This window comes from Somniosus microcephalus, chromosome 7, assembly GCF_052327205.1.
Source record: "Somniosus microcephalus isolate GS21.2 chromosome 7, FLI_Smic_1.0, whole genome shotgun sequence".
NCBI lineage: Eukaryota > Metazoa > Chordata > Chondrichthyes > Squaliformes > Somniosidae > Somniosus > Somniosus microcephalus.
Window position 1 is genome coordinate 267064555 of NC_140993.1, and position 12487 is coordinate 267077041.

General features: G+C 46.4%; 1 protein-coding gene across 2 annotated transcripts in view; it reads left to right on the forward strand.

The window, feature by feature from the left end:
• Positions 1-12487, forward strand: part of herpud2 (HERPUD family member 2) — a 58120-nt gene that overhangs the window by 43368 nt on the left and 2265 nt on the right. The window contains exons 6-7 of one of the 2 annotated variants that reach the window (XM_085993730.1): positions 2315-2641; positions 11507-11624. In XM_085993730.1, the coding sequence (XP_085849856.1) occupies positions 2315-2641; positions 11507-11624 (445 nt within the window). The remainder of the gene's footprint in view (positions 1-2314; positions 2642-11506; positions 11625-12487) is intronic. The other variant, XM_085993731.1, reaches the window with a different exon arrangement.

Here is a 12487-nt window from a genome sequence, read left to right on the forward strand (position 1 = left end):
CCGATATTTTCAACCAGTTTTAGTAGGTATGAGCCGACAACACAATCTGGCACTAAACTAGTAACTAGTGTTAGAGGAGCGTTAAAGATGGTTGGCGTGAAAAGTGGAAACATTTCTGCGGGGGTAATTAAATTCACTTTTTTAAAATGTGGGGAAAAAAATCTAGTTAATGACCCAAGATCCTTTTATTTATTAAAAAAAAAAAAAAAAAATTCTGTAGCATGAGAGTCAACTATAGGTGAGTGCACCCTAAACCTTTCACAGGAAGATGAACCACTGAACATGGTTTTGGTGATGAAAATGATTGTTTTATGCTGGATTTCCCCCAAAGACTATATACGTACTAGCAAAACCACCCATGGTGTTGCCCACGATCTTCTATCGACACAATGGCAGCGGAGTTGAGAGAGAGAGAGAGAGACTGGCTCCATGGAGCCACCTGCTGGCCATAGCCTGCAGTTACGCCATGACGATTGACAGAGCAAAATTGAACAGGAAGTATTGACATAGCAATTTACAATAGTAAGTGTTGACAGAAAAACCTAACCAAAAATCATGACTATGGGAAGTAAGATCTGCAAGTAGAGAAGTCATGCACAGTGCAAGATGTATGAAATATTTTGCCGCTTTCCAATGCCTCTCCTTTTACCCTTGTGGAGGCCACCATTTGCATCTCTGCTTCCTTCAGAACTGCTCAGGTGATTTAGGTTTCTGGTAGTTCAAGCACATCATGTTAATAGTGTCACTCTATTTACACTTTTGTTGTTGGTTTTCTTTTCCCCCCACCTCCCACTCTTAAGGCTAATGGGGTACGGTTCCAAGGACACTGGCGATCCTCCAGTACTTTTTCCAAGTGGCCATGCTTTGTTGTGACCCTAGTGTCAGCTGTTCAATTGTGGAGGGTATTACACCTGACTCCAATCCTGTTCTCACCTGACGTCCAAACATAAGCACTTTGCACCAGAGGTCACTGGATAGCAACCAGCAGCAGGACCCCAGCTGACCTTTTCCCATTTCTCCCCCCCCCCCCCCCCCCCCTGCCTCTGGCCATTTGTGTAGCACTGTAACTCTACTTGGCTTATCTCAGCTAACAGCATAGGCTGGGAATCAAATCTGAGCCCTTTTTGCTACAATACTTAGCACAATAACAGGTACTGTCTTGCCTACTGGGGGGCAGCACTTTAGACTGGCCTGGAATTAGTGTACAGGATGTATCGAGTACAGGAACAAGGATGTCTTGCTGCAGTTGTACAGGGCCTTGGTGAGACCACACCTTGAGTATTGTGTGCAGTTTTGGTCACCTTATCTGAGGAAGGATGTTCTTGCCATGGAGAGAGTGCAGCGAAGATTCACCAGACTGATACCTGCGATGCAGGAATGAACCAGACTGATAGCTGGGATGGCAGGAATGACGTATAAGGAAAGATTGGGTCGATTAGGCTTATATTCGCTAGAGTTTAGAAGAATGAGAGGGGATCTCATTGAAACTTATTAACATTCTAACAGGACTAGATGCAGGAAGGATGTTCCCGATGGCGGGGGAGTCCAGAACCAGGGGTCACAGTCTAAGGATAAGGGGTAAGCCATTTAGGACTGAGATGAGGAGGAATTTCTTCACCCAGAGTGGTGAACCTGTGGAATTCTTTACCACACAAGGCAGTTGAGGCCAATTCATTAAATATATTCAAGAAGGAGTTAGATTAATTTCTTAAGGCTAAAGGGATATGGGGAGAAAGCAGGGACAGGGTACTGAATTTGGATGATCAGCCATGATCTCATTGAATGGCAGAACAGGCGAGGGGCCGAATGGCCTACTCCTGCTTCTATCTTCTATGTTTCTATATGAATGTAGGAGGTATGATTCACACACAATGCTTGCAGTTGCTGGATGCTTTATCTAACACGTTGGGTTCAAAATAACAGTGTGCTAATCCACTGACCACCCGGTCCCCAAAGAATAATTTCAACACTTCAACATTAAATGGTAGCCACTGATAACCTTATTGTGAGAGCTGGCTGAGGGGATTTACAAATCTGAAATAGCTAGAGGGAATGGCTCCACAATACAAAGTTGCTGCTAATTTAAAACAGATTTTCACTGGGCTGGGAACAAATACTGTGCTGGGGTCTTCTGAGTTTGGGTAGAGTAAAAGGTGTTTTGATTTCCATTTGGTCAGTAGTATATTTGAGCTGCGAGTGCTAAATGCTGCCAAAAGGTGAAGAATTCTTCTTTCCCCATTCTCTGGCCTAGTTTCTGTCCCCTGGATGAGCGCAAAGCTTCACAACTTGTTTCTTTTCCCCCCACCTCTTCTAGTCAAGCCGCAGCCAGGCTTTCAGGATCAGCCAACTCACAGCCCTCCGGTCCGGCAGCCTCGGAACCTGTAAACCCTGAGCCTAATCACCCGGACGAGGCCCCTGCCGCCCCCATTGCTGCAGCTGTCCCAGAGAACAGACCCATGAACCAGAATATTCAGATGAATGCACAGGGGGGCCCAGTGTTAAACGAAGAGGACTTGAATCGTGATTGGCTAGACTGGATGTACACAGTCTCCCGAGCGGGCATCCTGCTGAGTATTGTGTACTTCTATTCATCTTTCAGCCGTTTTGTGATGGTGATGGGAGCTATTTTGCTGGTTTACTTGTAAGTAATAGTACAAATCTTTTTTCTTTTTGTTTTAAATTTGCAATTGAATTCAAATCTGTGCCTGAAAAAATCCCCCATTTTTTCAATTAAACCTGGATGCAGCGTGCAGACCGGGCTAGAAATGTTTAGCAGCTGTTTTGTATCGGTGATCACACACCCAGTGATATTCTCAAAACACAATTGCTCCTCCAAGAAAACTGGACCACGAACGTCACCGTGAACATTTATAAAAAAATGTTTTGTCTTTAAAAATCAGCTCTTGCTGTTCAGTCATGCAATAAGTACTGAAATAACTGAAGTGTGTTATAGAAGGAGTTCATAAAACTATATGTCTGGTCTAATACTAGTGCTAAAATTCTGCCAGCAACCCACTGTCTGTCATGAACGGATTGGATACTAGCTCTTGCCTTGTTCTGGCAGTGTACCTCAGTTCTCTTTCTTTTGGCAGCAGTTTGTTCCTTTTTCAAGTGAAAAGAATAGCACTTTTATTGGTTGTTTGCATATTAATTCATGTTCACTATGCATCTTTTTTTTATAGTTTGCCAGTTTTTGTAAAGATTGTTGCTTTTTTTTTTAACTGCGCACATTCATTGACTTTTGCACTCAAATGCATTATATTTTTGCATTCAAGATTATTGATCACAGCTCGAGTTCAACTGTTCTGTTGTCTCATTCATCTCTCCAGTTGACGTGTCCTCTACTAGGTTGCTGGCACACTGTTTCAGTGTCTCTGCTGCTTCAATTAGGTACTTTGAGCATCTGATCTATTGACTTTGCTCTCATCTTCGCTCCCTTAAGTCCAAGGGACGCAGACTCGAACGGATATGGCGGACAACTGGTTTAGCCATTCACCGCCAGTTCTGGCTGGACCACATAAAGCATTATCGGGCCCTGCTCTCATTTGCCAAAATTGCTCACTATTCCAGAATCATTCTGGAAAGCTAAGATAAACCCCGGCTCCTATTCTCTACTGCTAACCGTCTTCTTAAACCCCTCTCCCGTCTCCTCCACCCTCACCTCTGACAACAAGTGTAAGGAGCTCATGGACTTCTTTGTCTCAAAGATTGAGACCATCCATTCAGCTGCCTCTGCCACTTCCCTTCTTTCCCCTAGCCCACTGGGCCAAACTTCCTCTATGGTTCCCCCCCTGCTCTAGCCCTGAACTCACATCTTTCTCCAGTTTCTCTCCAATCTCCCCTCATGATCTCTCCGCGCTCATCTTGTTCATGAGACCCACTTCCTGCTCCCTCAACCCTATTCCCACCAAACGGCTGACCACCCAACTTCCTTTTCTGGCTCCCATGTTAGCTGATATTGTTAATGGTTCTCTCTCCTCAGGTACTGTCCCCCTCTCCCTCAAATCTGCTGTCATCACCCCTCCTCCAAAAAAAAAAAAAAAAAAAAACCCTTGGTCCCTCCGTCCTTGCAAACCAGCACCCCATCTCCAACTTCCCTGTCCTCTTAAGTCCGTGAATGTGTTGTTGTGTCCCAAACCGTGCCCATCTTTCCCGCAATACCATGTTTGAATCCATCCAATTAGGTTTCCGCCCTTGCCACAGTACCGAAACGGCTCTCAGTCATAAATGACATCCTTTGTGACTGTGACAAAGGTAAGCTATCCCTCCTCGTCCTTCTTGACTTGTCTGCTGCCTTTGACATGGTTGACCACTCCCTCCTTCTCCAACGCCTCTCCACCGTCGTCCACCGTGGGACTGCACTCGCCTGGTTCCATTCTTATCTACCTAATCGTAACCAGAGAATCACCTACAATGGCTTCTCTTCCCGCTCCCGCATCGTTACCTCTGGTGTCCCCCAAGGATCTATCCTTGGCCTCCTCCTATTTCTCATCTACATGTTGCCTCCTGGTGACATCATCCGAAAACACAGCGTCAGTTTCCACATGTACGCTGACGACACCCAGCTCTACCTCACTACCTCTTCTCTCGACCCCTCCACGGTGTCTAAATTGTCAGACTGCTTGTCCGACATCCAGTTCTGGATGAGCCAAAATTTTCTTCAGTTAAATATTGGGAAGACCGAAGCCATTGTTTTCAGTCCCCGCCACAAACTCCGTTCCCTAGTCACTGACTCCATCCCTCTCCCTAACATCTGTCTGAGGCTGAACCACACTGTTCGCAACCTTGGTTCATATCTGACCCTGAAATGAGCTTCCGACCACATATCCGCAGCATAACTAAGACCGCCTACTTCCACCTACTTCCACCTCCGTAACATCGCTTGTCTCCGCTCTTGTCTCAACTCCGAAATAGACAGTTTCCTAGAAGTAAAGGGTTATGGGGAACAGGCAGGAATTTGGACATGAGTCTAGGTTCGGATCGGTCATGGCCCTGTGGGTAGCGGAGCGGGCCCAGGGGCCGTGTAGCCTGATCCTGCTCCTATTTCGTGTGTCTAATTCTGTTAGATTCAGGAGATGGTTCTGTGATAGTAGATTGGCGGTTAGGATCAGATCAGCCATGATCTTATTGAATGGCGGAGCAAGCTCGAGGGGCCAATTGGCCTACTCCTGCTCCTATTTCTTATGTTCTTATCCCCCGCTGAAACTCTCATCCATGCCTTTGTTACCTCTAGACTTGACTATTCCAACGCACTCCTGGCTGGCCTCCCACATTCCACCCTACGTAAACTTGAGGTCATCCGAAACTCAGCTGCCCATGTCCTAACTCGCACCAAGTTCCATTCGCCCATCACCCCTGTGCTCGCTGACCTACATTGGCCCCCGGTTAAGCAATGCCTCCATTTCAAAATTCTCATCCTTGTTTTCAAATCCCTCCATGGCCTCGCACCCTCCCTATCTCTGTAATCTCCACCAGCCCCACAACCGCCCCCACCCCCCCCCCCCCCCCGGAGATATCTGCGCTCCTCTAATTCTGCCCTCTTGAGCATCCCTGATTATAATCGCTCAACCTTTGGTGGTCGTGCCTTCTGTTGCCTGGGCCCTAAGCTCTGGAATTCCCTGCCTAAACCTCTCTATCTCTTTCTCTCTCCTCCTTTAAGACATTCCTTAAAACCTACCTCTTTGACCAAGCTTTTGGTCACCTACCCTAATGTATCCTTATGTGGATCGATGTCAAATTTTTTGTCTCAAAATACTCCTGTGCAGCGCCTTGGGATGTTTTACTACATTAAAAGCGCTATATAAATACAAGTTGTTGTTGTTGAGGTGTGCAACCTGTTCGGCAATAAGTGTGCCTGCCTAACAGTGCCTGCACTTCAAAAGTAAGTAATTTGGTTTATGAAGCGCTTTGAGATATTCTGAGGATGTAATCAGGCATTATGTATGTGCAAGTAATTTGTTTTTTTGAGCATGAACATTGAATTTATTTTTACTTGCTCTTGAGATGTGGGCAACACCAGCAAGGCAGCATTTTTTGCTCATCCTTAGTTGTCATGGGGCATGAAGAGTCAACCCTGTAGTTTGGGATTGGAGTCACGTGTAGGCTGGACCAGGCAGAGGTGGCAGGTTCCCTTCCCTGAAGGACTTCAGTGACTTAGTTGATTAGGAAAAAATAGACACAAAGCTGACAAAGGAGATACAGGAAACTCTCGATTTACCGGCACCCAAACAACCGGAAATCTCGGTTAACCGGCAAAATTCAGGAGTAGGTTCAGTTAAGTTTTTCTTCACATTAGTGGCCGTTTCTTGATTCTTGGCTGTGTAATCGGGGTTCCTGCGCTTGTTGCTAAGCAACAGGGACGCTTGGTCTGTGGCCGGGGTTCCTGCACCTGTTGCTAAGCAACAGGGAAGCCTGGATTTGTTGCTGTGTACGGAGCTCTCGTACCTTTTAACTATACCTCTCTGTAATCCGGACTTTTTGATAAACCGGCAGCACGCCGGTCCCGTCGGTGCCGGATAATAAAGAGTTTCCTGTAGTAGGAGAGGTCGCCAAAGAAGTGGGTTTTAAGGAGGGAGTTAAAGGAGGAGAGGGAAATGATGGGGCCAAGGGGGGTGGTGGGGGGTTGCACAAGAGGCCAGAGTCTGAGGAATAGAGCGTTCGGGGGAGGGCGGTGGTAGGGCTGGGCAAGCTTACAGATGGGGAGGGTGAGGACATGAGAGAATTCAGATCCGAAGATGAGAATTTGAAACACTGGGGGACCAGGAGTTGGGCTAGGCTACCAATGTAGGTCACTGAGATCAGCAGTAATGAGCAGGCAGGTAGGTGCAGGATTCGATCTGGGCAAGCAGGGTTTTGGATGACGGATGGGAGGCGAGCCAGGAAAGGGTTGCAATAGTTGAGTCCAGAGGTGAGGAGGGCAATGATTAGGATTTCAGCTGAGGTACGGGCAGAGGTGAGCGATCTTTGCACATTGTAAGTAGGTGATCTTTATGATTTGACAGGAGCCGAGGTTGTGAACAAACTGGTTCAATGTGAGACCGTAGCCAGGGAGGGAGGTGGGGTCGGTGGCAAGGGGTCAGAGTTTGTGGTGACGGCTAAAGACGGTGGCTTCAGTCTTCCCAGTATTCAGCTGGAGGAAATGGCAGCTCGTCCAAGACTGGATATCAGCTCATTAGTCTGACAGCACAGAAACATAGAAGATATGAGCAGGAGTAGGCCATTCGGCCCTTCGAGCCTGCTCCGCCATTCAATGAGATCATGGCTGATCATCCAAACCCTAGCACCCGGTCCCTACACCGACAGCCATCCCACCCAAGCCCTATCCCCGTAACCCCACATATTTAATCCCCCCTAACACTAAGGGCCAATTTTTATCATGGCCAATCAACCTAACCCGCACATCTTTGGACTGTGGGAGGAAACAGGAGCACCCGGAGGAAACCCACGCAAACACGGGGAGAATGTGCAAACTCCACACAGACAGTCACCCGAGGCCGGATTTGAACCCGGGTCCCTGGCGCTGTGAGGTAACAGTGCTAACCACTATGCCACCGTGCTGCCACTATGCCACAGGCTGTTGAAGAGGTGGCGCTCAGTGTTATCAGCCTCTGTTTGACCCAGTGTTTTCTGATGATGTTGTCAAGGAGCAGCATATAGAGGAAGGGACCAAGGATTGATCTTTGAGAGACTTCTGAAGTGATGGTGCTGATGTGGGAAGAGAAGCCAATGGTAGCGAACCTCTGGCTATGATCGAATAATTACAAGTGGAACCAAGCAAGCTCTGCTGAGCAGAACAAGAGAGGAGAGGCATTGGAGGAGAATGGTGTGGTCGACCATGTCAAAGGCTGCAGAAAGGTCCAGGAGGATGAGGTGTGATAATGCCCCACAGTCAGAGAATATTGTTTAGTTAGGGCTGCAGGAGGGGAGGAAACCTGATTGAAGCTACTCAAATGGAGTTACGGGAGAGACAACACATTCGAGGACTTTGGAGAGGAATTGGAGTTGGGGGCGGTAGTTTGCAAGGACAGAGGGGTAAAGGGTGTTTTTTTAAAAAACGATTGAGGCTCTCACCGCTGCCTCCTTACGAGCAGTATCCCCAATCCTCCTCCTCCTCGCCGACCCTCCCACGCAAAGGGTAGTAAAAATCTGGAAAACTCTCTTCCCCACCCCCCCCCCCCCCCCCCCCAAAAAGCACTGGATGCTGGGGGCAAATTCAAATTTTCGAGAATGTGATGGATACATTTTATTTGAGTAAGGGTATCCAGGGATATGGAGCACAGGTGGGTAAATGGAGTTGTTCAGATCAGCCAGGATCTAATTGAATGACTAAACGGACTTGAGGGGCTGAGTGGCCTCCCCCTGTTCCCGTCACAAAAGGAGCAAGGGTGAGCTCATTCATCTTCTGTTTCATAATCTTTGCTGTACCACTTGTGTTCAGTCAGCCGCAGCTGTGCCTTGTACAATGGGGATAGATAGCCTGCTATCAGACTATGCTGATCCTCTGGAATTTTCACATTGTTGCTAGCCTCACCAATTATAATGCTGTACAGTGGCGTAGTTTGAAGCTGTTCCTAGGTGATTGCAAAGCCTGTGTGCACCACGAATGAAAATGGCTGATAGCGCAATGTTAAATGTCTGGTCTTGGCCAGAAGCAAAGGAGGCAGTTTCAGTATCACCTTTGGCCATTCAGATACAGATTGTTACAGCTCTTTTAGTCTTGAGCCCTTGTATTTCTTGATAGATAGGCATGCAATGGAATGGTTTGTTTATTATCAGGACATACACTTTCTACTCCTTTGATCCTCCTTCACTGATGCATCTTTGTGAACTGCTTAGTTTCCTGTGATCCCACTTGGCTAAATTTCACAACTCAATCTGTAACTTTTTGTGACGTGAATGAAGTCTTTTCCTGAGGCCTTTTAATGAAATAATTTTTTTCATCTTGAAGCTTCCCCTTCTGGTCACTTTTTATGATTGTTATTGTAATGACTCGTGATAAATTCTTTTTGGCACCAAAGCAGTTCTGATGAATGCGACAATGTCCAACACTTTTGAAAAGCGCTCATTGAATTTTAACGGTTTGATGCTCCGAGTTTTTTGTATGTTATTTTGGGAAACCAGGCTGTGTGTGGCTGGCTGCCCATGTACCGAATCTATGTTGACTGCAGTGAGACACATGAGCCCAGTGACATTGTGAAGCTGCCTACAAGTTTGCTCTCCTACTTTATCCAATCATGCTCCGCTGGAGAAAATTGAAACTCATTTTAATATATCATGGGCCAAGATACAGTCGGTTTCTCTCCACAATCCAGCAATATGGAATAATTTGTATCTATTCCTAAAGTCCTACTATCTTTATTTCACAATCGAAGCCAATGAACTCTAGTGCTTCAACACTAATTCATAAGATTTCTACTTGGGCTTTGTATTGTTTTGAAGCAATTAATTTGTCGCATTGAGGTTAAACAAATTAGGAAGAATGTTGAACTGCCTGCTATAAATGTTCCCACCAGGCGGCTTCAAGGAATTGGAACAAGAAGCTCTGTGTGGATATTCCACAATTATACTTCACTGAAATCCTAGTGACAACTTTTTTTATTCATTCACGGGATGTGGGCGTCGCTGACAAGGCCAGCGTTTATTGCCCATCCCTAATTGCTCCTGAGAAGGTGGTGGTGAGCCACTTCTTGAACCGCTGCAGTCCGTGTGGTGAAGGTGCTCCCACAGTGCTGTTAGGGAGGGAGTTCCAGGATTTTGACCCAGCGACGATGAAGGAACAGCGATATATTTCCAAGTCAGGATGGTGTGAGACTTGATGGGGAACTTGGAGGCGGTGGGTGTTCCCATGCGCCTGCTGCCCTTGTCCTTCTAGGTGGTAGAGGTGGGTTTGGGAGGTGCTGTCGAAGAAGCCTTGGCAAGTTCCTGCAGTGCATCTTGTAGGTGGTGCACACTGCAGCCAGGGTGCGTCAGTGGTGGAGGGAGTGAGTGTTTAAGGAGTGACTGTACAATAGGTCTTCATTCTTTGCATGCTGTTCAGCCCCCAGCTCCCAAATTATTACCCTACCTGCCCTTGGTTTGCCTTTTTCTTTTCAAGTCTTCCTTCACTTGGAGCTTCTTATTTGCACGTGTTTAAAATCTCACTTTTATCGGTTTCTATGCTGTTGCCTCTTTAAAAGAACTAATGTATACTTCCAATATGGTAAAAACAGTAAATGTGGTAAATTTCAGTGTTCCGTTGTTGTCCCCTCTTCCCTCCACCCCCCCCCCCCCCCCTCCAAACTTTTGAATCCTGTCCTTTTGGTGTGTGGAAGCTGAACTACACCCAAAGGTTGAAGTCCATACCTCTGGTAGGTAACATCTAACTATTTTAAAAGGCTCCAGCTTTGTTTTGATGCATAACTGGGTAGCAAAAAGTACCAGTATTATTCAATGAGTGAGGAGGATCTTTTAAACTCCTGTGTGAATCAGTGGAAGCTTTGTTCACTTGTGGAATGAATTGGGCATATCCTTATTCCTGGTGTACCTTCTACAGCAATGGTTTTGATATTGCCTTACAAAGTTGAGCAGCCAGCACACCAAAGTACTTGGTGCGTTATAGTGTTGTGGCCGAGTTGTGAAAGCAACTTTGAATCCATTGGAGCATCTGGGTTTTATGTCTCAATAAAGGATGGTCTTTGGAACTCTCTACAGTAAAAGCAAATGAATCTAGCTTGTCCCACTGTATGCACACTCTTTGGAACTCTCTCTACAGTAAAAGCAAATGAATCTAGCTTGTCCCACTGTATGCACACTCTGCTGTCGCATTTTGGAATGCATTAAGAGCACTGCTGACTTCCCCTTATGGGAGGAGCGTGGGTAATAACAGTGAGAGAGGAAGAGCATTGGGACAAATTCTAATTGTGAATGCTACAGACTTAATAGCAAAAATTTAAGCCCAGTATTCTGCAGTTTCAGTCACATCAATAATATTTTTTTGAAAATAGCAATGTAAGCTTCCTTTTTGGTCTTCATACTTAATGTAAACCGCCCCCTTTTCCCTCAAAATGGGCCAGTTACTATAAAGTGCTTCCTCACTTGCCTGGTTGAGAACTGGTGCTCCGATCCAGATATCAATTGAATGTTCTTTGCTGGAGCCGTTTAATGTGTTTCTGATGGGGAAGGAGAGGCTGTCTACTGCTCCAGACACTTGAGTGTCAGAACTGTTTCACTACTCCAACGCTGTTATGCAAGGATTAGCGTAGTATTTTAGTTCCTATTTGAGGTACCCATATCAAGTTGGTCAGCCATGAACAACTTAAACAGTCAGAGCATTCTAACAGATTCGAGTGTTAGCTGCAACAAATTGTATTTAAAAAAAAAAAAAAAGTCACTTTAACTATTGCAGTAGCAGGAAATTCCCATATCCATTCTTCATTTGCTTTTTAAAAGTTTATATCTTAGTGTGGCTTAAAGTGTAAACTGTGGACTTTGGCTACTGATACCAGTTGTGTTCATTGAAAAATCCTAGGCATCAAGCTGGCTGGTTCCCATTCAGGCAAGATGCACCGAATCGTCAGCCTGCAAATCAACCAGTGGAGTTCAACCAGGAAGGACAGGAGGACAATGCCCTCGAAGTGCATGAAATGGTGAGTTTGAACTCGCTCCAGATGTTATGTCCTGTGTCTCAGTGCAGTGATCTGATGGAGTCCCAAACATTTCTAGTATTTTACAATGTACACAGTTTGCCATTTTACTATCTATTTAACTGTGCAAACTGGGGGCTAGTTTGTAAGTATCATGAGTACACTGTTTTATTTCACGGGATGTGGACGTCGCTGGCAAGGCCAGCATTTATTGCCCTCGAGAAGGTGACGGTGAGCCGCTGCCTTGAACCGCTGCAGTCCGTGTGGTGAAGGTACTCCCACAGTGCTGTTAGGGAGGGAGTTCCAGGATTTTGGCCCAGCGACGATGAAGGATCGGCGATATATTTCCAATCCTGGATGCTGTGTGACTTGGGGAGACTTGGAGGTGGTGGTGTTCCCATGCGCCTGCTGCGCTTGTCCTTCTAGGTGGTGGAGGTTGTGGGTTTGGGAGGTGCTGCTGAAGAAGCCTTGGCGAGTTGCTGCAGTGCATCTTGTAGATGGTACACACTGCAGCCACGGTGCGCCAGTGGTGGAGGGAGTGAATGTTTAAGGTGGTGGATGGGGTGCCTTGTCCTGGATGGTGTCGAGCTTCTTGAGTGTTGTTGGAGCTGCACTCATCCAGGCAAGTGGAGAGTATTCCATCACACTCCTGACTTGTGCCTTGTAGATGGTGGAAAGGCTTTGGCGAGCCTGAGCACGGTGGTGGTGGTGATCTATGAACTCTTGCCCGCAGTAGTGTGTTCAGGTTTGTGTACAACCACACCAACACTTGCCAAAGACTACAGACAGTATTCTCTCAGACAGGGCGGATGGGTCCATAAGCTTTGTCGGGCCATGTTCCACAAAAGTGTCCTTCATGTGATTTA